General features: G+C 41.5%; 1 protein-coding gene across 3 annotated transcripts in view; it reads left to right on the plus strand.

Moving 5' to 3' along the window:
- The first annotated feature begins 10070 nt into the window (after positions 1-10070).
- The window catches only part of tjp1b (tight junction protein 1b), a 47725-nt gene continuing 30128 nt past the window's right edge, over positions 10071-27667 (plus strand). For 2 of the 3 annotated variants that reach the window (XM_019857164.1, XM_019857166.1), the window contains exons 1-2: positions 10071-10550; positions 21149-21290. In XM_019857164.1, coding sequence (XP_019712723.1) covers positions 10399-10550; positions 21149-21290 — 294 coding nt within the window. In that variant the 5' untranslated portion in view covers positions 10071-10398. The remainder of the gene's footprint in view (positions 10551-21148; positions 21291-27667) is intronic. The other variant, XM_019857167.1, reaches the window with a different exon arrangement.

Raw genomic sequence — 27667 nt, forward strand, 5'->3', positions numbered from 1 at the left:
ATTAAAATCATGACCCCTGCTAATTATTGACATACCGGTAATTACTTGCGATGCTCGTAAAATGAAAAAAAAAAAGGTTGTGTGACGATTTAAAGCAAAAAGTGGTGTCATGCTTCTCTCCCTTTGCAAAGCATTTATCGGGTTAAAATTCGGAATTTGAATGTAGTTTAAGTTTTCATAACCATGGCTGATGCAAATTTAATAAAACTGTTAAAAAAAAAAACGCGCACAAAAAGCATTTGTTACTTTATTCATTTAGCGAAGAAGCCGCTTTACAGTTTTCTCTCACGGCCAAAAACAAAAAAGCAAAACAAAAAAAAAAAAATGTTGGTATGCTTTCTGCTTAAAATCAAATTGGGCTCCTGTCAGTTAAGATGTAGACAATCTCTTGAGCTACATTGCCATCAATAACAAAGACAGGTCTGAGGATTGTGAATTACGTTGTGTATGTCTGCTTCAGTCTGTTAGCCGTTTGCATCGGTGTATTTAAGAGTCTGATAATCTTCTTAGTATTGGTAAGTACCCAGCTAGAAGTCAGCTACTGTCCAGATTGTCTCATCGTCACTCGGACAACAACAACAACAACAAAGTGTGCTTCTGTTAAACGAGGTGGCATGGTGGCTTCTCCGGCATGAAATATGCACCTCCCTTCCTTTGGGAAGTGTGCTGAGAAGGCTGTTGAAGAGATACTGGAGGGCCTGCTCAACTTGAGGATGTTTGGCAGCGGGAAGAAGAAGTGGTTTACGAGGAAGCGCAAGACGCAATATCATCAGCAGCAGAGGTCCGCCAGGAGGCCGTGCGCCAAGCAGAAGAAGTGGTGGGCCGCTAAGATCCTCAAGCAGCACAGGCAGAAACTCCTGAGCGAGCTGGACGTCAACGCCGTGCTACCTTACTTGGTCTACGATAAGGTGTTCTCGCTTGGGGAGTACAAGGAAATCCTGGGACAAGAGTCCAACAAGAGGCGCACTGAGGTATTCCTGGACCGTCTATCTTCCAAAGGACCCGCTGCATTCTGCTCTTTCTGCTCGGTTCTGGAGGAGACGTGTCCCCACCTGCTTACTTGCTTTCTCTTGGATGGTGAAGGTATGTTCATCACATCACACGTGCAAAGAATCAATTGTAAGTCTTTGTTGTTTCAACATCACAAGTGCCTTTCTCTTTTCATTTACAGCACAGAAACCAAAATGGTCTGAGAATCATATCAATAAAATTTACATATCTAGAGCAGGAAATTACTTTGTATTAAGCCAGCAGACTGAGAGCCGGTAAAAAATAGCCTCTTAAACCGGGGATGGCTGAGGGGATTACTGAGTCAACAGCCTTTGTAACAAGCCCCTGACGGCATATGGCCGACGTGTCTGCAGTCTGCGGCACTTAGTCTGTCTGTGGCATACAAACGTCCTCATCAATTTGATACTCCTGAGCGCCCTCAATTAGAATTTCACCCTTCCAGTGTACTGCAGAAGTACTTACCATTAGATGACCGTGCTGCTTATAGCAGTGATGTTGGAACTCGGTCTATCGTCTGGGAGTGAAACACACCGCTGCGAAAAGACTCAACATTATCATTCTGTCGGTAGCGGGTGTAACTGTGAAACTATCGGAGAAACTTTGTTTGTGAACCAACGTAACATTCCGGTGCACTTCAAACCTGACAACACCTTGAGTGTATTGGTGTTAGGTTTAGGGTGAGGTTCACAATGTACTGTAGACCAGGGGTGTCAAGCTCATTTTTGTCGCAGGCCATGTTTTAGTTACCATTTCCCTTTGTGGGCCGGGGCCGTTATGACTGAAACCATATAAAGAAGTCACTGATACCGGTTTATTCAACTATTGTTGAAGTTACTTTAATGAAGGGTTTGGTGACAAGACAATGCTTACAATAACTAGCTATTATTTATTACATATGAGAATTTCAAATGTTGGTCGAGATTTTAGCAAGCAACATGGAAGGTGACATGTTTGATTTGCTTTTGCGGGCCATAGAAAATGAATTGGTGGGCCAAATCTGGCCCCCGGGCCTTGTGTTTGACATCTGTGATGTAGAGTGTCCGATTGGCCATTTTTTTGGGATGTGGGTGGAAACTGCCACGGGGAACGCTCTCCACACAGGAAGGCTGGAGCCCGGATTCAAACCCTGGACTTCTGTACTGTGAGGCAGACGTGCTAACCAGTCAGTCTCTAACTTGGATGGTGGGCCTGTATGGGCTTTTGAGGCTGCACATACAACATATTTATCACTTTTATTTCGGGGTGTGCCGATCTGGGTTTTATGCTGCAGATTCGGGTAACAGTCATCCATGATTGAGGTCTGTTGATACAGACTCTCTAGTTGGCTGCAGGCTGTAAAGTACGAGCTGCGCCTGATCACTTTTTATGGTCGCGGTCGCAATGAAAGCCATGTACTAATCACGTGCTTTTTCAGGGATATCATCCGATCACAATTGATCACAGCACCACCACATTTATTCAACGATAAAAAGAGAGTAAAGGTCAAGGAAGACACTGTTTGCCTCAGACAGAGTGCTTGGGTGAAAATTAAAGAGTGGCACTAATTGAGAGGCCTACAAGGTGGCAGGTTGAATGTTGTGTCCTGACTTGTTTGCTTTAACTAGAATGAATGCATTAAAGTAATGTAAATTCAGACAACTTGGCCGATGGATCAATCTACTCTAACAGATGGCCCTCCGGGAGGGGGAAAGAAAGGGGGGCTCCCCGTGCACCCAAAAAGTCCTGGAGCAGAACATCTGTGCTTGCCTCCCGTGTGCACTGACCCTGTGTTTGACTCGAGGTAAGATTGTGCATACCTTTCATTCTCTCCATTTGGCAAATCCCTTTTTTGCCATCATTTTTTTGCGTGTAAGATGCATTCGGGAATAACATCACTCGTAGTTAGCCCACATGTATGTATCGTCATCTTTATTGCTGTAATTTATGTATTTTCTGAAAATGCCTTTGTTGTGCATTGTGATCAGCTCAAAGCTCATTTTCATAAAACATTTGAGCTGATTTAGAGCGGCCGGTGTCCCTGGATGTGCTTATATTACCAAAATAATGTTTTTGGAAACGCCTCAGAACTGTGAGGCAAACGTGCCGACCACTAGATGAGCAGTTCACAAACTTTCTGGGTCCACACCACAACAGGAAACATGACATGAAAGGACAGGAAGGGGAGGGAGCCAATTGGTGGTAGATACAAGGACTAGGGCTATCTAAATATCCCTAGACTATAGTGCTACCCTTGACAGAAACTAGAAAAGAGCAATCACATATCAATCCAAAAAGTGAATATGTGTCTTTGCTTACCTTGAAATATGGAATCTGAAAAAAAGCTTTTTGAATGAATATGGGTAGGGTCAATTTATGATACAAAATAAAAGTCAGAGCGTCCACACTCAAGCCTTTTGAGCTTGCGTCAGAGTTGCGTGATGACGTAGTTCTGCGTGAGGGTGAACCCCGGAGAGTACCCTTGGCCCAGCTGCAATAGAAGGAGGAGGGGTGAGGCTGCATGGGTTCTGCGTGGATGTGTGTGTGTGTTTCTACGTGTGCGTGAGGTGGGGCAGGCGGGTGGCGATGAGTTTAAAGCGACGGGACAGACGACCTGATATGCTCTCCAAACCGTTAAGGAGGCCTCTTTAATGTGTGACAGCTCAGTCAGCATTGAGACTGCAAGCCCAGCGGTGTGGCCCTGGGCGCACACACACACACACACACACACACACACACACACACACACACACACACACACACACACACACACACACACACATGACAAAATGATAACGACACACACGTTGCAGCACACAGAGCACAGAATGGTCACAGAGGCGCCCAACAACACGCAGACCACTTGCAATGTAAGTTCTCTTGAAATTATTTATGAGTTGACACAATATGATGATTTTCCTTGGCCACATTCCACCTGCTGGAGTTGGCACCTCAAACGGTTGCACATGATTTTTTTTTTAATCTTATTTTTATTTATTTATTTATTTATTGGGGGACCAGATTTTATTTTAGGTTCATTAGTCAATGCAAGAGAGTCAGCAGTCAGTCAAGGTCGAGTAAATGTATATTGAGGCTGAAAAATGGCATAATCGTTTGTTTATTCAATCTAAGAGGAAGTAGGACACAAAGCGCCTCAAGGCTTGGTGGTTTGGTGCCAGCGTGTCCCTCTGTGGCAGAGTCAGGCTCGTCGGCGGCCATGCTTGTTAAGAAACAATGTCGTCCTCGCGGTATGGTGCACCTTTGCACAAAGTCATTTGTATTGTCGATGATGTCACTTTGTACATCGCAAGCCAAGGAAGAGACTGCCAGATGTGCCGGTTCGAGTGGACTGAAGATGGTTTTGTTTATTTTGAGAGTGGTGCTGAATCAAAGTGAGCATGCGAGCAGCTGATTACATGTCTGGCTGAAAGTGCACAAAACCTCCCCGTGCAAAGAGCACCGCGGGAACAGATGTGAAATTGACTGAATGCGGTTAAGTGCCGTCAGCTGAAATATTGCTTTAGTCAACTTTTTTTTTTTTTTTTAATTCGCTGAGGTGCAGAGAACAGTCATCTCATCTGAACAGAAATGAATCTGCTGATATAAGTGCACTTCAAATGAATGATTAAAAACAATTCGAATAGATGTGTGGGTAGCCTTTTCTAATGCCACAGGCAGATTTTATATAAAATGATCAATGCGTCACTCTCTGAATTTCTTTAATTCCAGTTTCTCTAACATGTACAGATATTTGATTTTAATTAGAAACCTCCGAATCCAAGTTTTTAAAAAATGTTTCTCCATCTATTTGTCATCTAACATACAGTAGATCGATAGAATTGCTTGAATTGATTTTCCGGGTCCTAATCAAATGCGCCACATTAGATTACTTGATAGAGTTCCTTCCTAGCTGTGATGTCATGTGTGTTATGTATGTATGTATCTAAATTACACCATTTTTAGTGGTTCAAATGGCTAACTTTTGTTCTTTAGTTTTGTTAGTGTAGAAATATTCAGCCATTTTCTAAATGGTAGAGGTAGGGATGCCCCGTATGCATCCAGAAAAACAAGCATTCGCATTCACATTCACACCTATGGACAATTTAGAGTCTTCACTGAACCTAATATGCGTGTTTTTAGATTGTGGAGGATGCTAGTGCAACTTAACAAAACCTGGGACTCACAAGGAGAGCCAGACACAAGATTCGAACCCCAAACATGTTGCCACCATCCTGCCTATTGTAAAATATAGAATAGATGAAATATAAAATGGATTTGGCTTTTTAGCACGCCCATGCTGACATTATCTCACAATATACATCAATAATCATGCTCAAAGATATCTATTATAAATGAACCTCTAGCCGTCACTTTCTGTAGGTGTACAAAGCAGGATTACAGAGGATGATATTCAATAATTCACTAATCAACAAAAACTAGGCTGTGTTCAAATACTTCATGTCCTGTTCTTCTTCTTTCAAATTTACACCGTCTCAAGCTAGATAAGTGTGCCACCATCTAGAGTTCAACAATGGAATTACATGCAATATAAATAATACTAACTGTGCAAAAATATCTATAAAATCAGCAAACCACCGACCTGGAACCTGCAATGGAAGGGAGATTTACTGGACATCGTCGTAATAAAGAAAAACAGCGCCATCTGGTGGATGAGTGCCCTTTTCCTGCCTCTAATGTAGAATACTGTAAATCACTTTTTCTTCCAGAACGCTATAAATGATTCTCTGATGTGTGTGTGTGTGTGTGTGTGTGTGTGTGTGTGTGTGTGTGTGTGTACGCTCAGACCCGAGGCTTTCTGTATGTGGGGTGAGGCCCAGAAAAACAAGCATTCGCATTCACATTCACACCTATGGACAATTTAGAGTCTTCACTGAACCTAATATGCGTGTTTTTAGATTGTGGAGGATGCTAGTGCAACTTAACAAAACCTGGGACTCACAAGGAGAGCCAGACACAAGATTCGAACCCCAAACATGTTGCCACCATCCTGCCTATTGTAAAATATAGAATAGATGAAATATAAAATGGATTTGGCTTTTTAGCACGCCCATGCTGACATTATCTCACAATATACATCAATAATCATGCTCAAAGATATCTATTATAAATGAACCTCTAGCCGTCACTTTCTGTAGGTGTACAAAGCAGGATTACAGAGGATGATATTCAATAATTCACTAATCAACAAAAACTAGGCTGTGTTCAAATACTTCATGTCCTGTTCTTCTTCTTTCAAATTTACACCGTCTCAAGCTAGATAAGTGTGCCACCATCTAGAGTTCAACAATGGAATTACATGCAATATAAATAATACTAACTGTGCAAAAATATCTATAAAATCAGCAAACCACCGACCTGGAACCTGCAATGGAAGGGAGATTTACTGGACATCGTCGTAATAAAGAAAAACAGCGCCATCTGGTGGATGAGTGCCCTTTTCCTGCCTCTAATGTAGAATACTGTAAATCACTTTTTCTTCCAGAACGCTATAAATGATTCTCTGATGTGTGTGTGTGTGTGTGTGTGTGTGTGTGTGTGTGTGTGTGTGTGTAAGCTCAGACCCGAGGCTTTCTGTATATGTGAGGCGACGGTGATGATGTCACTTCTTCATCCATAAGTGGACAAAATGAGCCTCTGGCAGTTTGGGGAGGCGGAGCCCAGGAGAGATGAAATGAAGCTGTGAGGTTGATGATGATTCACCTCACAGCACATACAGAAAGAAAGCACTGCGACAGCACCGAGGTGTGACTGTGTGCGCGCGAGTGTATATTTCATCCCGCTCGCTGCCATCCACTTGGTGCAGTGCTTTTAATGTGAAGTGGACTTTGTCTGTGAACTTCCTCTTTTGTTTGTTGGAAAACTAATAAATCACAGGGTTACAGCAGCGGAGGCTCTCAGGGCCCCGGGCCAGGTTTTCCTCCTCTGGGAGCAGCCGGCGAGTGCCACAAACCACCGTTGGATGTTGCTGCATGCAATAAAGTGGATGAGGCAGTGGAAGGACATGAGAAAGAAGGGCAGCCCCGGCTGGCCTATTTACTGACTGAGGAAAAAGAGCGATTGAATGTGTTGTGAGTGTCAGCACGAGCTTGTGGACCACGTAAGACATCAGTGGTGGTTGAGGAAGGTAATGATCAGCCAGGCTGTGTCATTACTGCATGGATGCAGAGAGTGGGGGGTGCCAGTGTGAAATCCGCTGCTGCAGTGGTATGCGGTGGGCTTCAAACTGCAGCACATCCGCTGACCCCCAACCGCCTCTACACTTTCACACTGACACACCCAAAAGACAGCCATTATGGATTATGTTCACTCCATCGACCTGAGAGGGGTTTCCAACATGGCGCCTATCCCATGGAGCTAACTACATACCATGTTTCTGAATATAGTGGCCAGGTGCATTTATTTACGCAGTCACAGACAGTATTTGATGGTTTAGTTGAGGATGGGTTTAATATTTAAAGTCCCTGTGAAGTGAAAATAAATGTCTTCTAAATTTTACGCATCACAGAGAAGAGATTTAAAAAAAAAAAAAGGCAAGTTGCTGATGCTGTGACCATGTCCGGTGAATGCGCTAAAACCATGTTGCTCAACTGTCAACTGTCAGTCAAATATCATCCTTGACCTGCACAAAAATGGGTGCTACTTTGTCTAGCATCATTCTTTATGCCTACATATACTACATGTTTGAGCCGAGTCAGATGTTCTGCGCTCCGGTGAGGAGGCGCCCACTCTTCCACAACAACAGAGTCTAGACCGATTGACCTACTCTTATGCCCACAACATGATCAGTGAATCACGCTATTGATTGAAAAATAACCCAATTGCGGTCGCGTGGCAAGTGGCATTGGCAAAAGGTTGCCATGAACAACAAAGGTAATTTGAGGTTATGGACAAAATGAATTATTGAAGACATAGCACTTTTTGCGCACTGTCAGACTTGCAAGAATAGATCGCACTAAAATTATTCATCATCTCCAGAGCCGTGTGAGTTTTAAAAGAATGAGTAAATGTTTTAAAGCCTGCCGCTAAATGTTTGCATGTTAAACCTCCAATGATGAAATATGAAATCATCAAACAGGGGCTCAGTATCGGTGACCAAATGGTTTGTGTGGTTTCATAAATACAAGTCAACATCATTTAGTAATCACTATCTTCTGATGTTAATTTCAGCTGGCAGATGTTTATCACATTGAGTTCATGGGGAGAGGGGTTGTGAAAATTAAGTGCTGAACAAGCTGAGATCATTTTAAATGACGGAAAATTTAAATTATGAATCAGTGGTGGACCCGGTAGAAACAATATAAAGGCAAAACAATCCACTCCAGTGTTTGTGGTTAACCTTAAGAGAAGCAAACTCAACCATAAAGGAAAAAAAAACTGTCAGCATAAGATAAGATATCCTTTATTTGTCCCACACTGGGGAAATTTACAATATATATGATATAATATATATGATATATAAAATCCATTACCTGGGAATTTGCTAATGAAGATCCACAGATGTGGTTGAATGCTGTGGAAAATGTCATGGGGGTGGTCCGTTTAGACACGTTACGGCTTTGAAAAGGAGCTGTGTGGAGGTTGTGCACCTGCTGACATTGAAAAGCTTCGGAGGTGGATATTATACAGTATATAAGTGTAGGATCACAACTTTAGCCTTGTAAACGCTCGACTAAATCAAACTGCTAATCATATGACATAAAGTGAATACTACCAATCGAGTTAACATGTGATGGCCATCGATACAAAATGGAGACAGACTGTGATTTAATGTTGTGATGTCGGCGCCACTGAGCACAAAAAAAAAAAACTGTTGTTGTAGTCAAAAGGCCAAGGATGAGAAATCCAAGTCTGTCCCTCAGCGCCGACCAATTGGCGTTGAAAACGGCATCGATGGGCTAACGAAGAGCATTTGTGTGGCGGTGTTGTAACTTAAGGAACAGATATTTGAACACAAATGGTACAGCAACACATATAGACACATAAAATAAAAATATTCACAGGCATATATTCTTATAAATGCAATAGTTGTTTTTATGCATGACTGTATTATGCTACCACCCAGTGGCCAGGTTGCACATAAAGATGTGGAGTGAACTATCTATGATGTAAAAACTGTTCAATTCTTTACATTTTATTTAATTATGTTATTACTATATGTTTTAATAGAGTGCAGTGTGTTGCTATTTAGTACTGTTGTCTATTTAAAAACACATTACAAAATCTTTTGATATTATTTTTAGGGGATCTGGAAGGCATTTATAGCATTTCCATTCATTATACGAGCGAAAGATTATTTGAGTTCCGAGTGTGGTCACAGACTGAAATAAACTCTTTTCTCAAAACAATACTGCAATATTGATTGATGAACCTACTATACCAAATAAGCTTTCTGAAGAATAAGTTTTATTAATGAACCTTTGTGGTCAGTTCGCCAGTCACATACAAAATGGGGGTGTGGTGGGGGTGTCTCAGCTGCACAAGCAATCCACCTAATTTTGAGAGGGGGCATCCACAGCAATCCAAACCCCCACCTATCCATCGACAAAAAAAATTATATGGTTACCTAAATATCTTTTGCTGGGCAATACACTTGACTCATCTCGGCCTCCCCGCCAACATTTTTTTGGAAGGGGGTGGGGGGGGGCATCATCATCATCATGCACTCGCCAGTGAGGATTGCTATTATTAATTCTATGCCTCATGGTGTTTTACGTCAAGCAGGTTCTGATGGGTATCTGTTCTTCTGGCCACTATGGAGAGGAAGTAGAAGAAAGTGACAGGATGATCATTCGCTCAAAAAAGTTAGCTTACACCTCAACAATAGTTCCACCCCCACCTCCCGTTATTTCTGAAATGACGGCTACGCCCCTGACTACTACTACTACTGAGCATCTCCAAAATGAGTACCTCCTCCCTCGCCATCCTCCCCCGCCCCCTTCCTGCCTCGCACACTCGCGCGCGCGCGCACACACACACACACACACACACACACACACACACACACACACACACACACACACACACACACACACGGACACTTGGACGCTGCAGCGTTTTTTAAGAGTGTGTTGACGAGGGAGGAGGCAGGAGGAAGCCGATCACGTCCGGAGCGTGTTAGGAGGAGAGAGAGGACGCGCGCACGTTGACTCGTTAGAAAAAGGGGGGGAAAGAATAAGCTGGCGATCGGTTGGAAGGGCGGTGCGTTTCGGTGCGAGTGTCATTGCAGACATGGGTCGCCGCGGCACGACACCTTGCCTTGAGCTCCTTGGGGGGTGTTTTCGCTGTCAGTCCTTCGGCTCTGCAAATGGCGATGTGCTGCTGATGCTACCGCTGCCGAGCCCGGGAGACGCAGCCAAGGCGGCGGATGCCAGGGAATAATAAGACTCATATATGATCACCTGCGCTTTCCTTTGCCTGGGATTTTCCGTAGCGGTGGACGGTACCATGGTGAATTACCAGAAATACATTACTGTGATGCAGCTGGCTCTGGGGGTGACCGCCTCCAACAAAGAACATTGTCTTCCACCCAGGAAGCGAATGTGGTGAGTAAGAATCCGGGGAGGGTGAGGATGCAGGTGGAGGTTTGGGGGAAGAGGGATGGGGGGTGTATACAAATCAAAGCTGCTTTTTAAGGGGTTCTAAACCCAATAGTGATTTTTGTCACTGCAGCCAATCTGTAACCATCTCACTACAATGCATGCTGGGAGTTAGTGCGTATATGTGTATGTGTGTGTGTGTGTGTGTGTGTGTGTGTGTGTGTGTGTGTGTGTGTGTGTTCTTCCTCCTAAAGTTGAGTAGACAGTGCAGTGTTTCCCAACCTTTATTGAGCCAAAGCAAATATTTTCCAAATATTATCTCGTAGGACACCACAATTCAAAAATGCCACAAAAAGCGAATACACAGATTTTTTTATGTACCGTCTGCCATCTAGTGGAAGAGGATTTCATTGTTCTACCTGTCACGACACGTCACTGGCATAGATTGATAAATTTACGTTATTTGTTGTAAATAGGGGTTGAACACTCAACCGTTTTTGTATTCGACTATAATATGATCAAAGTCAAGGTGAAGTTGATTAATTCCAGAAATTGATTTTTAAAAATTTATTAATTTTTTTTTTGTTCGTAACAGGCACCCCATATGCTTTTTTTGCACCACGAGCCAGTTTCACGTAAACACACAATTACATATCGCTGGCGTTGGGCCGACTCCTCTTTTGTCAAAAATTGATTCGCTTTTTTTTTTTTTTTTTTTTTTACAAATCTATATTATTGTTCAGTCCAACATGTGGGTGTTATTTATTTATTTATTTTGGACCAATTTTGCTTGCATCTGACGATGCCGTGTTGATGGTTAAACCAATATGCTGTTTTTGGGGTCTGTTGAAAAGTGATGATATTGGAAGTACGAGAAATCCACCCGACGGTAGCGATATACAATTCACCATCATGTGAATTTTTATTGTCATTAGTCAAAGCCAGCTGGTCTCATCTCATGTTCCATATAGCACAGAGTGTTTTCAGACAGTATATCATTACCAGACTCATTAATTTCTCTGAAAATGACAAAATGGGGTGTATCGATTTCACTTAATATTAGGCCTGCATAATTTACAGAGAAGTGCTAACGGTCATATTTTGGGTGAATTATTTCCACACCCTTGCAGCATAGTACAGCCGTATGCCGTACTGTGACAAGTGTTTCGACAGTGTCCTAAAACGACATGAGTGTCATGATGTTGGTGTGTTGTACCTTTCAATGATGAATGAAGTTCTTGTTTGTGCACATTTTCTTTGCACTTTATTGGATACTGGCGACAAAAATAAAATGTTTTTCATCCCCCTGCTGAGAAATTAAGAATATATTGCCATTTAAACTCACAGTGCAGAGGTTGTGGGTTCAATCCTGGCCCCGGCCTCCCTGTGTGGAGTTTGCATGTTCTCCCCGGGCCTGCGTGGGTTTTCTCCGGGTACTCTGGTTTCCTCCCACATTCCAAAAACATGCATGGCAGGCTGATTGAACACTCTAAATTGTCCCGGGGTGTGAGTGCGAGTGCGGATGGTTGTTCGTCTCTGTGTGTCTTGCGATTGGCTGGCAACCGGTTCAGGGTGTCCCCCGCCGACTGCCCAAAGACGGTTGGGATAGGCTCCAGCACCTCCCGCGGCCCTTGTGAGGATAAAGTGGATCAGAAAATGGATGGATGGATAATCTTTTGAATGTGCAATGTTACCATATAGCAGATTTTTATTTTTTTTTGATATCACACAAACACCTTTTTGCTTTGTCACTGATAACACCAAACTGCGCATTAGACATTTTTTTCTATTAAATATTTTTAACTGCTTAGCGTGTGTTTACCTACAGCATAATGATTTTTGGGGCTTTTTTACGGTTTCATTAAAAAAAAAATAATTAGAAAAAGAAAAAAGGTGAAGTGGCCCTGACTCCTTCCATATTTTTTTGTTTATATTCCTCCATGGAAAAAGTTTGGACATCCCTGAATTAAGTGAAATTGAAAAATTTTCCCATGGCTCACTGATTGGAAATCACTTCACTGGGGTGATGTCATCATCTCAAACTCCATGTGAGTCAATGTGAATGTGAAGTGTGAATGCATCCCTTTCCTTTCCTGTGCTGTGTTCCCCTCATTATGATAAAACAGCATAAAGCATGAAACATGCCACTCTGCTGTTTTTATTCCCACATGTACACCCCCCATTAAACATGTCCTCTGTACTCTCAGCATGTTTGTGTCTTGTCTTGCCACCACTTTGGGTCCTCATTACTCCAAACTGCAGTGGTCACCTCCTCTCACTCTCTCTCCCTGCTACGGCCTTGTGTTTACTTAAAAAGAACACATATTTCCCCTTTTTTTTCCCCCCTCTCGGGACGGAGTACCAAGGCCAGGACGTGTGTGTGTGTGGTCTGCTTAATTACTCTTATCGTCTAGTTCAAAATCAAAGATGCTTAATTAGGTGTTGGCTCCATGGAAGTGAAATAGCAGGTGGCCCTCACCAACAATTGGCTACCGCGATTGTCAGAGGCAAACCGAAGCACAATGCGCGAAACAGAGTAATAATGACTATCGGGCTTGCTGTAGAAAGTTCAAGTCCACACATTGGACATTTCATTTGGCACCCCAATCAAATGAGTTTTACGTGGTAGCACACAAACATGCACTGTTGCTATCACAGGAGACAAGGGTGTTATCAGTGGTAGCTATTCATCTTATTGCCTAATCATATCCATTGCATGATCTCAACTGCTGCCTGGGGATAAGATGAGGGCTTTTTTTCAGACACCTTTCATGTCTCCCTTGTTATTGTTTGTGATGATTCACGTATCTTCCCACCAAGCATCTAATTTTATTTCAGGGAACCCAGGCACAAAGGGCTGAATTTTTCATGCAAGCGCACGGAGGGCTCTGATCTCGTTAGATTGAAGATTTGTTACGGCGAGAGTGACAGAGAGAGGTCGCGCCAACCGATGTCAGGTGTCATGAAAGTTATGGGGTTCTGTAGCGTTCAAAGAATAATGAGCTATTTTAGTACACTAATGATTTTTTAGAGAATCAGGGACTCCTCGTTGCAACTGATCATTATGCTAAATCTCCCTGGTCCTTTATGACATCACTATTTGAGCGAAATGTGTGGTTTCCATCTATTTCCACCTCTTAAGTGTTTTGCATCACACCGTATCTGCTTCATTAATGTCAAGGTCACGTCATTGTTTTCAGTGCGACCTTTCAAAATAATCTGCATGCCACGTTCCCTTGTTCTCAACCACCGCTAATAATGGATTTTGGATGGTGATGTTGATTTTTTTTCAAGAGATCTCTACTAAGCATTGGTAAATACTTCAGTTAATTTGCCTAATTGCTTTGTATTCTGAGATTGCACTCCAGTGTGACGCTGCTTGGAGCGAGGAAAGCCGCACATTCACTGAAAATTGTTAAAGAGTTTAAGAGATTTTGTGAGAGAACTGAATCACAGGAACAAATAAGATCTGCAATGTTTTTTCTAAGGGATATAACACACTTGGAAAAAAAGCACCATTTAATAATATTAATGATAATAATCATAATAGTGGGTTTTAATATTTGATGGCTCAATACCCATTTCTATTATTAGAAATTGATCTTCAAAACAAAGCTTCAAGCTGTTTATTGCCACTCTCAAGTGAAAGTTACTGTTGTCAGTTGCCCCCATGAGAGATGCTCTGCAGCCTCGTCAGGGAAAAAGTATCCACAGTGGAATTCCTACACCCTGCATCTTGGGATATTTGCAGGTAATGTTGTGTCCAAATGAAATTCTGATACGCTAAACTTGACTTTGACTATTTAACACAAAAAATAGGAAGTACAAAAGTATGATGGAGAAGATACAACATACACACTATCACTGCTGTACTGAGTAGTCAATAGTAAGTCCACCTTAAACTGTCCCCAGGTGGCCAAGCAGCATACAAGAGAAATTGTATGACAACTGAAGGAGAAAGTAGGGATGGGCGAGTATCGGGACCAGGTATCGATATTGGGCTGATTCTCTGCCTTATTTCAAGATATCGATACTCGCAACGGCGGCCGATAAGTATTGGCCGCCCTGTTATGGCCGTTTTATAATCGGGAACTGAAGGCATACAGATCTGACAGATGCCTATTAAGATGCATTTTATGTAAATGCATCTTAAGTAGAAAAAGAACGTTGCCATTCATTTCTTGCAATTTTCAGATAAAATATTGTCAGATATCTGTCTTTTTTGTTTTTATCTGTAATTCTTTTGCATAGTGGCATGGTGGTCGACTGGTTAGCATGTCCATCTCACAGTGCAGAGGTGCAGGGTTCAAATCTGGGTCCTTGCCTTCCTGTGTGGAGTTTGCATGTTCTCCTGCGTGGCTTTTCTCCGGATATTCCAGTTTCCTCCCACATTCTATAAAAATGCATAGCAAGTTAATGGAACGCTCTAAATTGTCCCTAGGTGTGTTCGTGAGCACAAATGGTTGTTTGTCAATGTGTGCCCTGCGAATGGCTGGCAACCAGTTCTGGGTGTACCCTGCCTACTGCCCGAAGACGGCTGGGGATAGGCTCCAGCACCCGCCGCGATCCTTATGAGGATCAGCGGATTAGAAAATGGATGGATGGATAGATGTTTTGGGGGAAATTTTCCTTTCTAACTGTATTTAATTATCTCATTACTTTGTTTTTTTTATCAAGTGTAATATAGCTGGGGTCCTCTACATATTCCGTTATTGGTGCCTTAATTGACTCACGCACCTACATTCTATATTCAATGCCAACTTTTATCTCCCACCTTAAAGATGGGATAAAACACACTTGGAGACAAAGTATTTATAAAAACAATGCTTACATGAATGCATTATGTAACATCTGATTGAAACAATGCCCATGGGTCAGAAGAGTCAAAGCCTCCACTTCCTGCAAAGTCAATCTTGTCAAGTCTCTCCACTTGATCTTGTTGACAAGACCGGGCTGCTATTTAAATGGATTGGACATAGTCTGTGCATTAATACCATCGCTTGGACTGCACTCGTTTAGCCAAAAATAAAGAGATCAAATACAAATGTGCACTGATTTGCTCTAAAATTAAGACTGGTAATGGCGAACACACGCTCCTATCATGAGACACCTCATTCCAGCAGCACAATGAAGCACCATTTGTTTATTTAGTAAGTGCTTTGGTCAGCTCGTGAGTGAAAGCAGGGTCGGTCTGTGTGTTTCTGACATTTTTGTACAAAAAAGGTCATCCGCACTTCCTGCTCGGCAGCTGGGGAAAGAAATGTTCAATGCAAAATTTATTATTTGCAAGTCGCTATTGTTCTGATCCACATTTTCTTTTCATTCTAGTGTGAAATGAACTCTGAATAAGCTTGCGGGTCTACAGTTGGGGGTGATTCCAGGTCAAGCAGTGCATAATGACATCATGTCTCAAAAATATCAATGACTCCGCCATGTACATGAAAAATAGGGCATAGTAAATGTTACGAATGTTCGATGCCAGCTTCTTTTCAGACCAATGCCAGTATGAATACAGTACTGTATTCTTTTTGAGTGTCGATAATGATACTGGGTACCGACACCACTCATACTTGTGATACATACAATTTCAGTTAACACAATGACGGATAATTCTGGGGACTTTTCATTCTTCCTGACGCATATGAAAACGCCAGTACAAGGGGGACATACTCGATTTCAGATTTTTTTTTTCCATAAGCTTTGGTGGCATGATTTCACAATGCTTTGAAATAAGGGTCTGCAATGTGTACTACGCCATCCCTGGTAAATAGACTTTGGATGTGGGATAAATGTCCAAATGTGTTTTGTGTAAATCATATTCCATGGTCTATTCCAATATGAATAGTCCACGCTCATATTTCGGACACACAAGACACATTGTTGCAGCCCTTTTCCACGAATCATATTGATTGATTTCTCCTTTTAGGTCAATGCAGTCATTTAGGCATTAACTCTGTGTGTCACTTTTGGAACTGGGAAAAAGTATTGATTATTCATGTAAAAAGTAAATTCAAATTTAGACTTCCAAGCTACTATTCAGAGTGAGTCATTATGTCATTCATGATTTCAATTTATTATAAGAGGATGTGACATCACTGACACGTGAGCTTTTTCAATGAAGAAACGGCAGGCTCATATTATCTGATCCCATTTTTAAGTCTTTACATAATTTGGGCCTTAATTCTTCCCTATTCCCCGGTCAAATGGTCGCCGCCGCTTCCTGTCCCGCTCATCTCTCTCAGCGTGTGGTGCTGAGATTTACACGTCCCTCTGCCCCAATGCCGTGTGTATGTGTGTTCGCGCCATGTGCTCTCCCGAAATTAGCGGAGGCACGACTCTGCTTGCTTTTGATAAAGACTGAATAGCTGCAGCTCGCTATATTAGGATTAGTCTTTGCAAACAGATGTTCCTCTTGCCTGCAGTCTTAAAACCAGATTCCCTCCCCCTGCACACAGCCAAAGATTAGCATTAACCTGACTAAATGAACTTTACACTCTGTTGCAAGCCTGCAGGGATAATACAACAAGTCGTACGCATTTATGTAACGTTTGCCTTTATTTTTAACATCTGCCTCACCAAAGAAGAGGGTGAGCGTGAACTTTTAGCTATGATCGCGTGTGCTTCGTGTCCGTGCCGCTCTCCCGAATCATGATCGCTCAGCAAATTGTTACATTAGCAGTGGCAAAGATGTGAGGAATGAAGCGGAACGTTGTCTATTGACCTGCTGATTAAGCAGTAGCCGTTATTCCCCAAACTAATCACACCCGATTGCTCTTGCAGGACGACTGACAAGAGAGGGGCAACAGAGAAGCTGCGGCGTGTCCCGCAGTTGTTTAATGCCAAGTGTGTCCCTGCTCCTTTCTTTGTAACAGCGTCAGACGCATGCTAAACTTTATTAGCGCCCTCCATCATCACACTCCAAGATGGACAGTGCACTTCTCCTTATTGATCTGTTGTCTTTTGAAGCTGATTCCGTCCTCTTTGTTCTTATGAGCTGCATAGAAGGACCCAGACGCTAATGCAGTCGTAATCACAGGGCCAAGGCGAGCTTTCATGTGTGGCGCACCTTCCAAATATCAAGTACTTTTCAGCAGCGGTAGAAATCGGTCACATGTATGTACAAGTTATAAGTTCATTATTGTTGTTCAGTACAGGGCTGGGCGTAATGATACCACAGTTAGATTTTACTGTAAAATTAAACACACTCCAAAAATAAATACACACATTGTATAATTAAACACAAAACATACTTTATTTTGCAAATATCGCTCATGCTAATGCTAGCAGCGAATTCGCATTGAGAGGCTAATGGAAAATTAGAACTGAGTTCCAGGAGTGATATTTCTTCAAGTAACAAATATTCACACATAAATGCTAGCTGAACATGCGCAGGCAAGTATTTTTTTGAGTCTGTGAAAAGGGATTTTATGAGAGGATATTAATGCATTTCAATTGCAAGTTTCTTCTTCTAATTTTTTTGGGTGCAAATTGCGTCGTGAATGTACCATGAATAGACTGTGTTGCTTGGATGTAGCGTAATGACACCACAGTTGGATTTTACTGTAAAATTAAACACACTACAAAAAGAAATACACACATCACGTTATTAAATACAAACCATACTTTTGCAAATATCGCTAATGCTAATGCTAGCAGCGAATTCGCATTAAGAGGCTAATGGAAAATTAGCATTGAGTTGCAGGAGTGATATTACTTCAAATAACAAATATTCACACATAAATGCTATAGGAACATGCGCAGGCAAGTATTTTTCTGAGTCTGTGAAAAAGGATTTTATGAAAGGATATTAATGAATTTCAATCGCAAGTTTCTTCGACTTTTTTCTGTGTTACTGGTGTTATGAGAGGTGCCATGCTCCGAAGCTCTTCCGTCATGCCCCTCAAAAAAGGTCTTTCTTACCTATTGCCACAGCCTCATAGTGATTTTTTTTTTTTTTTGTGAGACAAGACCAGACATTAAATGGACTCGCAGTTTAGATGACGTGACATCACAGCGGCAAAGATATATTGAAGTAATTAATTACCTTCGCCCAAAGAGATTATAGTTAGCATCTCCCCGGCTTGTTTGTCTGACTGTCAGCAGGATTATACAAAAACTAGCAGGCAGCTTGATTTTCATAAATCCTGACAGGGCTGAGCGTGAGTAATGGAGGAAACTGTCGCATTTTGAGCGGATCCAAACCACAGCGCAGATCCAGGAATTATCTTTAGCGAGACATTTTGATGGAATGTTTACAGGCTTTAAGCGATATCACAAAGTGGGGCAAGGTGAAGAGCCCCTTTCAAAATGACTCATTCAATCTTGACATACTGCATATAAAGAGGGGCGTGAAAATAGGGACCTTTTTTAGGGACGTTATTTAAAAAAAAAAAAAAAAAAGTGAAAACTTAAAATAGTGTATGTCGATTTTACAAACAAATTAATCATACACCAACCTATTATATACTGTACTATGTATAATATATCATGTAGGCTCTCCAATGCACATATATGCCATGTATGTATTACTGACGTAACATTTGTGATGGAAACATTTAATCTTGGGGGGGGGGTGAAATTGTATCGAGTTGAATTACTTTTCAGATTACATTTTATGTGCAAGTATAAATGAGCATCATTTTTTTAACCTTATGCTAGACATGCATAAAGGATATTGTTCAAATGTAGCTAAGGGAGCACAAATGTCACATTTTATGCACTCCGTCATAACTCAAATGGAAAACAAAACTAGCATAATATTTGTTATACAGAAGAGTAAATCAAATGACAATGGAGATTTGTTTCTTTGCACATTATATCTGAGTGGACCAGTTGTTGAACCGTGTAACATTCTGCTCTTTTGTGGCCTCGAGTGTTTTGGCTGCAATCCATTTCCGAATCAACATCCAGAAAATGAGTTTGTGAATGCACAGGACAGCTCCGGGGCTGAGACAGAGTCCAAGCAGCTTTTTCTCATTGTTCATGTTTGCAATCTTGTTTAGCAGAAGAATCTGAGGTCGACTGTATTTGACTGCACGACTTCTTTTCCATCCAGTAAGCACCTTATCTGCCCCGAGGCAATATTGAATTAATGCAGAGAGAAAAGTGGAAGCGATGTTGTCTTTACTCGAGCTCTGTTATTTCCTTTCTCTTATAATTTCTCATGCTGAGCCTCCAAATCCTGGAAGCTCTTCTGGGTCTTGTTGCTAATGGATATCTGGTCCGTGATACCATGACACTGTAGAAAAAATTATATGGTACATCATTACTAACACTGCAGGTTTTTGTGAGAATGTACATGTATATCAAATTGAAGGCACAGGTCATATTTATTATGTACCACTGTCAAGTCATAATGAATGAATATGTCAAAAAGTAATTTTCTTGTTGAAAGTTGCAAACTTTAAGTTCAAGTACAGGTTCTTGTGTACAAAAAAGCCTAACAGAAATACTGATTCCACCCCTACTTATAAAAAGAAAAATAAGGACAAGACTCGAACGTGCTTCCTCACAAAAGTCAAAAGGAATGTTTATTGTCAATGATATACAACAACCGTTTTGCTAAAGCTGGGAAAGAACTTGCATATAGTCCCCCCCCCCCCCTTTTATTAACTTCCAAAGTGCTCGTACTGAAAAATATACTGGACACGCGATAGAAACGATGTGTTCCGTTAGTTTTGCTAACTTTGTAAAAATGTCATTCGTTTGCATTTGGCAGAGGTCATCAGACTCTAACCCAGGGGTGTCAAACTCATTTTTGTCGCGGGCCACTTTGGAGTTCCGTCTTCCATTGGAGGGCTGTTACGACAGTGAACCCGAATACATGTTGAATCATTACATCATATTATTACTTGTACACGTACACACACACACACACACACACACACACACACACACACACACACACACACACACACACACACACACAAAAAGATGGCTCACTATTTTTTAAATCAGTCAAGTATTTGTTCAGTTATTGTTCAAGTGAGTGTAAAGCGGGTCACAAAGTTATTGCAAAATGTCACCGTTATTTATTGCATATGACAATTTGAGATTTCGGTACAGATTGAAGCAAGCTTCAAGGAAGTTCATTTGCTTTTGCGGGCCACATAAAATGAGGTGGCGGGCCGGATCTGGCCCCCGGGCCTTGACTTTGACACCGGTGCTCTAACCCCCTCAGAACCTCCTTTTTGTCGACTGTTCTTGGGTCTCCTGCAGTGCTGCGCTAGGCTTGAGGAGAAAGCCGTTTGTGAAGGGTAAAACCTTTCCTACGACGACTGTCTTCTCACCATGACCCAGCTTCAGTTTGGTCAAACAAAGTCGCTATGTGTGTGAAGCTGCAGTGATTCCTGAGAGTGAATCGGTCCCCTGCAGGGTCTTTGTGACATTAAATCCGGACTATAGCTTTATTTTAAATGTCAGTTTAACCAGCAGGGCGGGCTGGAGTACCGTGCCCTTTGGACGACCAAGAACGTCCCTACTATGTTGTTTTCCCTTTCGGTAGCCTAAGGCCAGTTGTCCTGTTGTGATACAAAATGTATGGGATTGCTTTTTATGGTGCTCTGATGGAGGACTGTTGTTTTTATTTGTCCCGATGACCTCAGGATACACCCCAGCCCGACCGCTGGCTCCGTCACAGCCGCCTCTTCTGCAAGCACCGTTCAGGGCAAACCGTCACTCCGCCGCATCAAGGGCCGAATTCACAGGAGCAAGAGCCTGGACAGCATCGACCTCCTGGACTCCAATGTAAGTAAACGAAGCTGGGATATTAAAATGTACCGTGGTAGCGTTTATTTATGTTTGTTGCAGTAAATGAATGTGTGTTATGTAATTTATCACTAGTTTGTAGCACAGCCTATGCGATTGACTGGTGATCAGTCCAGGGTGTATCCTACCTCTCGCTCAAAAACAGCTGAGATAGACACTAGTTACCTGTGACAATGAAGAGCATATAAGTGGTAGAGCTATTTAACACATGTCACTAAAAAAGCCCAAAGTCCCCCCCCCCCCAACCACAGAAAAGAAAACCAGAGATTCACGTGACGTCAGAAATTATAGTTTACCATTAAAGCGATATTATGCTATCAAACATTTGCATGAAAGCTATTAGAGTGGTGTGTAAAAACCCTATGTTTTATCCAAACTAACAACTACTACACTTTTGTTTTGGTCTACAGAGACCTCAAATACACATTTGAGTATCTTTATTTTGTTTTGTCCCAGCAGATGACACTGTGAAAAAAAAACGATAAATAAAAATACTTTTAATGCAAATGTCAATGTACTTTCTTGTTGTTGCCAGATGGAAGCATTGAGGACAGAAGGTGTAAACCTCGGGGGGATAATTTGCAGTTGACAACTAAGCTAACTCTGAATTCAGCTCAACGTTCCACCTCATTAAAGTACATAAAGTAGAAGGGGGAAAAAAAAAAACAGAGCTGCTTGAATTATTGATACCAGCATTGGTCAGCAATCGTGTTGGGGCCTTTGGGGATTTAAATGACTGTAAAATAAAAGATTAAAACCAGCAGTCAGCAACAAACTGCTGAAAACCGTGTTTGGAGTGATTGTGCATTGAAAAAAAAAATGTTACAGTATTTCTAATAGCACTTCGAGCGTTATCATCCCTCCCTGTAGTTTAGTAGTGGTGTGATGTGTGTGTAACAGTGTCAGAGCTTAAATCTGCGCTCTGACATGTTGATTTATTGAAATATCATAGCACTTATATTCTGACACCATACATTATTGATGTAAAAAAAAAAACAACTCAGAACTATTGAGCAAAAAGGTTATTAAGAGTATTCCCATTAAGCATTGTTAGGATATAATGGAGGTGAATGCTTTTAGCCTTTCATGTGTACTTAGCGAACATGAGGCCTTTTCTGAATGGGAAAGATGTAGTGGTCAGTGTATTCTCGTTTTAGAACACTTTAAGTGATGGTGGAGCAACACATGTAGACAGATATAGCAGTACTCACATATATTCTTTATCCTCTTCAAAAAAATGACTGTAAGGATCCGTGTTTTTGTTGAATTTGGTTTGATTTTGATTTATTTTTGTTTCATGTTGTCTTATTTTCCTGTGTTCCATTTTCATGTCATGTTGTTAGGTTTTCATCCCCACATTTTCCTTCCCACCTTTTCTCGTCAGCCCTGCTCCTTGTGTCAACTAATCGGATTCCTCCAGCCACTCGTGTCTTGTCCAGGTGTGCCTCGTTGTGTCGTCATTTTGCTTGTTTTTAGTTCGCTGCTTTCTTTCAGTCTGTCGCTTCATATGTGTTGCGGCAAGTTACCTTCCCCGAGTCATGTCAGGATGTTGTTGTAAAGAGGGGCGTGAAAATAGGGACATAGTTATTTAAAAAAAATTATTTAAAAGAATTAATCAAGTGTATGTTTTTAAAGAAACAACACTACAGCTCTTTGTTTGTGAAATAGGATGACATCCACCTCGCATTTCCGCAGAGCTCCAAATCAATCTGCCTGCACCTCAATCAAACCCACCAAAATCACGTTACACTACCTGCACCACAACTTAGACCTGTTTTCATCTGGTCTAAATTCTAGTGTACTTTCTGTCACTGAATTGTCCGATTGATCAGGGTGTGGAAAAGAAAATGCCCTCTGTCCACCGGAACGCCCTGCACGGTGCAGCGCAATGAGCCTAATTCACAAACACAATGAACAAGACTTGCCACTTTTTACACCGAGCACATGTGCAGTGTTTTTAGTTAGGAGTGTAACCACAAAACAAATCAAAATGTATCTCAAGGCACGACTGAATTCCAAATTGAAGTGAATTGAAGTGTCAAGGCTCCAATGTATTCTGAGGAGGAGACACACCACACTGTAGCCATTTGTCTTTACATCCTGCCACTCACTGGACCCTTCAAGACGCCACTATCTCACCTGAGACTGAAGACTCAGTTTAGGGCTTTTTTTTTTCCTCAGCATAATTCTCAGTTCAGTTCTCGTGTGTGTGTGTGTGTGGGGGGGGGGGGGGCGCGCACGCAAGAGGATTAGTTGCTGACATGGCCAAACTCAAATGCAGCTGATGGAAGGAGCGGTCTGCCTCACAGTGAGTGATGAGACTGCAGGATGCTGAGCTTGAGGAGCGGACCTCATTGTTTGCTGTCACAACACATAAAGACATGAATTGAAGTGAATTTTGCTGGCTATTAGAAGACATGTCGGGAGTGTTTTAATTGGGTGATTTAATTGGGCAATATTAACTCTTAGAAAACCGGCAAAGATCTTTTTTTTTTTTTTTTGAGGGTGGGAACGCATTAATACATTACAACATAAGACAAAGATAATAAACATTCAAACATTCCCTGCCCTCTCCAGTCATCCAAAAAAAATATCCAATTTTTCTCTCTGTTATAAAGTCATACAAATAATTACTGACTGATTGACTACTGTTGGTGTTGTAAAACAATCAACTGTTTTTCATATCTTTGTTGTAGTTAGCATTTTATATATATATATATATATATATAATTCTCCCTAACGCCATTTGTAAAACGAGAAACACAACACATAAAAATGCAAATGAGAATGCATGCGCAGAGTAGCTCGTAAATCGGCATCAAAAAAATTCAAGCCCTAGTTTTTAATCAGGCTGGTGAATGTTTTGTTTGTGAATGTGAGGTATGAATCAACGTAGGCACATAACTACCATCAAGTATAAAATAATCAATAGCAGTTGAATACTTTGGTTTAGATCGATTTCTTTTTTTTTTAATTATTATTTTTCTCTCTTGATAGTCAAGGGAGGTCTTTGGCGCCTGACCCACTCCTGCTGTCATTTGTGTTGGCAAGCGGTGCGTGTGTTCACGAAGAGCTTGAATCAGATTTTAATGCTAAGGCTGCAGAAAATACATCAGAGGGGGAAACCACCGTCTTTTATGCACCAGATGCCTTTGTATTTGCTGTTATTTGAAAACAGCAGCATAAACTGTGCTATTGGGCGCTTCAGGGTAATGCATTTGTATTATGACACGTGTTTTTTTTTTCTGGATTCCACTAATATGATAATACTACTATCCGGGGAGTTGATAATGGTGGTCAGCTGTTAGCGCATCTTCGCTATATTTTCATGTTCTTTGTTGACATGCTTATAATGTCACCACATAACGCTTTTTGTGAGCGTTGCATTTTTTTGGAAGCAACAACTTCATTGACTTTCCTAGGGAAAAGCAACAGTATGTGGTTGTTTCAAATTCAGTACATGTGTAATTCTCTTTGTCTTGTATCTTTTTTTTTTTTTTGCTGCCAAGTCAAAGAAAAAAAACGATTTTAACTGCTTGAAACTCGAAAAAATCAACTCAGGTCACTTTTATCTCAAGGCATCAATGTATGCGCTCACTTTGTCATGGTCTCTTGTCACTAATGCCTGCTCTAATGTTCTGCTTTAAGTGCATCATAGCTGCAATGGTCAGATGAAGCGATCCCCTCTAAATTACCATCCAAAAAAGCCCAATGTAAGCACTTATTCACCGCTCAGTCAGAGTCAGAAAGTGCTGCAGATGCATTTGCGGGGAGTGCGGCTGCAGCCGACTGAGCCAATCTGCATATCCAAGACCCGTCGGACGGAGGTTTTCCCATGTGATGAAGGTGTGTGAGGGTGAATCTGAGTGTGACGTGCCATGCACGAGGATTGTGGAAAGCAAGGAGGGAGGAGCTGGGAGCACCGGGAGGAGGTGGGAGCGAGAGATTTCTCTGGAGGAGGCTTTATTGGAAGGTGGGAGCGAGGGAGGGAGCAAGGGGGAGATTCTGTGATTGAAGGAGCACATGATTTTCTCGAGGTGAAACAGGACTGTTGCGTAAGAACAGTCAGAGAATGGATGTGTTTTTTTTTTCATGAGCGCAGAGGGATGGTTGGAGGGTCGGTATGTTAAAAAAAAAAAAAAAAGAAAATAGGCGGAGTTGGCCATCCGTGATGCATGCAAAGGTTGCGTGTGGTAACTCAGGCTGCTCGGAGGGGACGGCAGATGTTGCGAACGTTTCTGGAGGCTACGACTCAGGGGCAAGGCCTGTCTATTATGTGTCCTCCGATGGGACATATGGCAGGTCACTGAAGGCACTCCGTGTGCTTACAATACCGTCTATCATGTCACAATATGTTGACTTTACAGCATTCTTTACATGCGATTTGAATAAAGCAATGGTGAAACGCAATGGCGGTTTCATGGAAAGGCCTCCTCGGATTCAGAAGGGGTTCTTTTTTCTTTCTTGACTGCATGTATTGCAAATTTTCTCCAGATTGACTTTTAAAAGTGATATAGTGTGCCTCACATTAATTCATTTATTCCCAACTGGTATTTCACTACATTTCGTAGAATTTCTCTCGGCCACCCTGCCTTGAGTACATTTGAATGTTCGATTTTATTTTTTTTATTTTTTATTTTTTACCCAATCAGATTTCAGCCTCTGTGTGTTGCCATGCTAATGTAGTCTGCCCATGGTCTTCAGAATTGCCATTGTACTTACTGGTTGATGTTACTTAAATCGTAATACCAATACGTCAAATTAAGATACCAGCATATCTCCGTTCTCTGATTGGCTGTTCCGAGCAAAACTTGTTCCACCCAAATTCGACTGTCAGAAACGTCTGTCGCAATTTGCAGACCTTAAATAATCAGCATCTCTGGTTCTTTGAATCATTTGTCATGTGTTGGACCAACATTGATTCTGAACAGCACCCGATGATGTACGTGGCACAGTTGTGTCCTGTTGTTTCATTTTTGTATATTATTGGTGGTTTCTGTAATTTGACATGATAATGAACGGTAGTCTTGTTTTTTTAAAGTGGAGGTACTGTACGGAAATGTGGACATTGCTGTTTTTTTTTAATGCCCCAACAGTCATAAAAACAATGTATATGTGAATTAATGATGAATGAATGATTCTTCATTTTGTCAGGTTACTGCAAATGTACCCTTTGTACAGCGACATATAAGTTGTTAGAGAAAGGGCGAAAAAAAATTGGCACTAGACAGTGAGTACTGTCGTTTTCCTTGTTCGTAAACTGCTAAAGTGGTTATTACGCAGCCAATGTGGTACATTTTTTTCATACTGTATTTAAATGCATACATATGGACATTTAAGATCGTTTCTGAATTTGCTTTCCCAAGCACAGGAATCTCGTCTATACTTTATTCCTTCCAAGGATTGAGCCAGAGGATTATAACCAGGGGAGCCTTCCCTTGTCAGGGGCAGATTGGAGACAAATGCGCCATTCTCATTTGTTTTCACGGTCACGATTGTGTTTCTCATACACAACAAATCATGATATTAGAGAAGACAAGAAACCACATAAATCCCAAACAACTGTATTGCCTTACACGGGTGATTTATAACAACATGGCAGAGCTCATCAGATTGGTGAGAATGTGGCGCTAAAACAACATCACGTAATATGTTCCATTACCCACACGAGCATGCTTCTACTTCTGTCCCACAACATCCTCTTATTCTGATTTGAGATTTTCGACAAGTGCTCCTTGATTTTAACACTCCAACAGATCCCATTTGAGCACTCAAGTGTCAGGTCAAGTGAAGGGCAAGCAGCTGGATGACGTAATGTTTGTGGGAATGAAGATGGTGGTCACGGTGGGCAAGTTGAGGGTGAAGAGTGAAGCACGAGGAAGGTTGTGCTAAGACAACCTAATCAATCACTGCGCTTGATGCTCAGTCATAACTCCTCCGTGGATTACGATGGGTTGATGATCATGACACGAACGCACTCTTTGCTGCGGTCAAATAAAGAGCTCACAAGCAGAAAACTTTTCATGTTGGTTTGACAACCAATCCATAAAATTAAATATAAATGTCAGATCATTTCATGGGTAATCGTTGGCATGAATATGTTATGCATTACTTTGCAAAAGATTTGTTCAGTCGATGCTTTAATGGACATATACTGTCTTGACTAGTTATTTCTGAATGCCTTAATTAGAAAAGAACCAAGTAAACATCAAAACATTTAAAAAAGTACAAATGGCTACGTTGACAAATAATTCGGCTAGTGACCCTGCATTAAATATTATTTAATCAAAGAAAATATAATAAGATCAACATCTTTTTTTTTTTAAGTATTTGGTAGTGGTTTGCATCCCTCCGCT

Source organism: Hippocampus comes, unplaced genomic scaffold (genome assembly GCF_001891065.2).
Source record: "Hippocampus comes isolate QL1 unplaced genomic scaffold, H_comes_QL1_v1.1 scaffold186, whole genome shotgun sequence".
In the NCBI taxonomy this organism is placed as follows: Eukaryota; Metazoa; Chordata; class Actinopteri; order Syngnathiformes; family Syngnathidae; genus Hippocampus; species Hippocampus comes.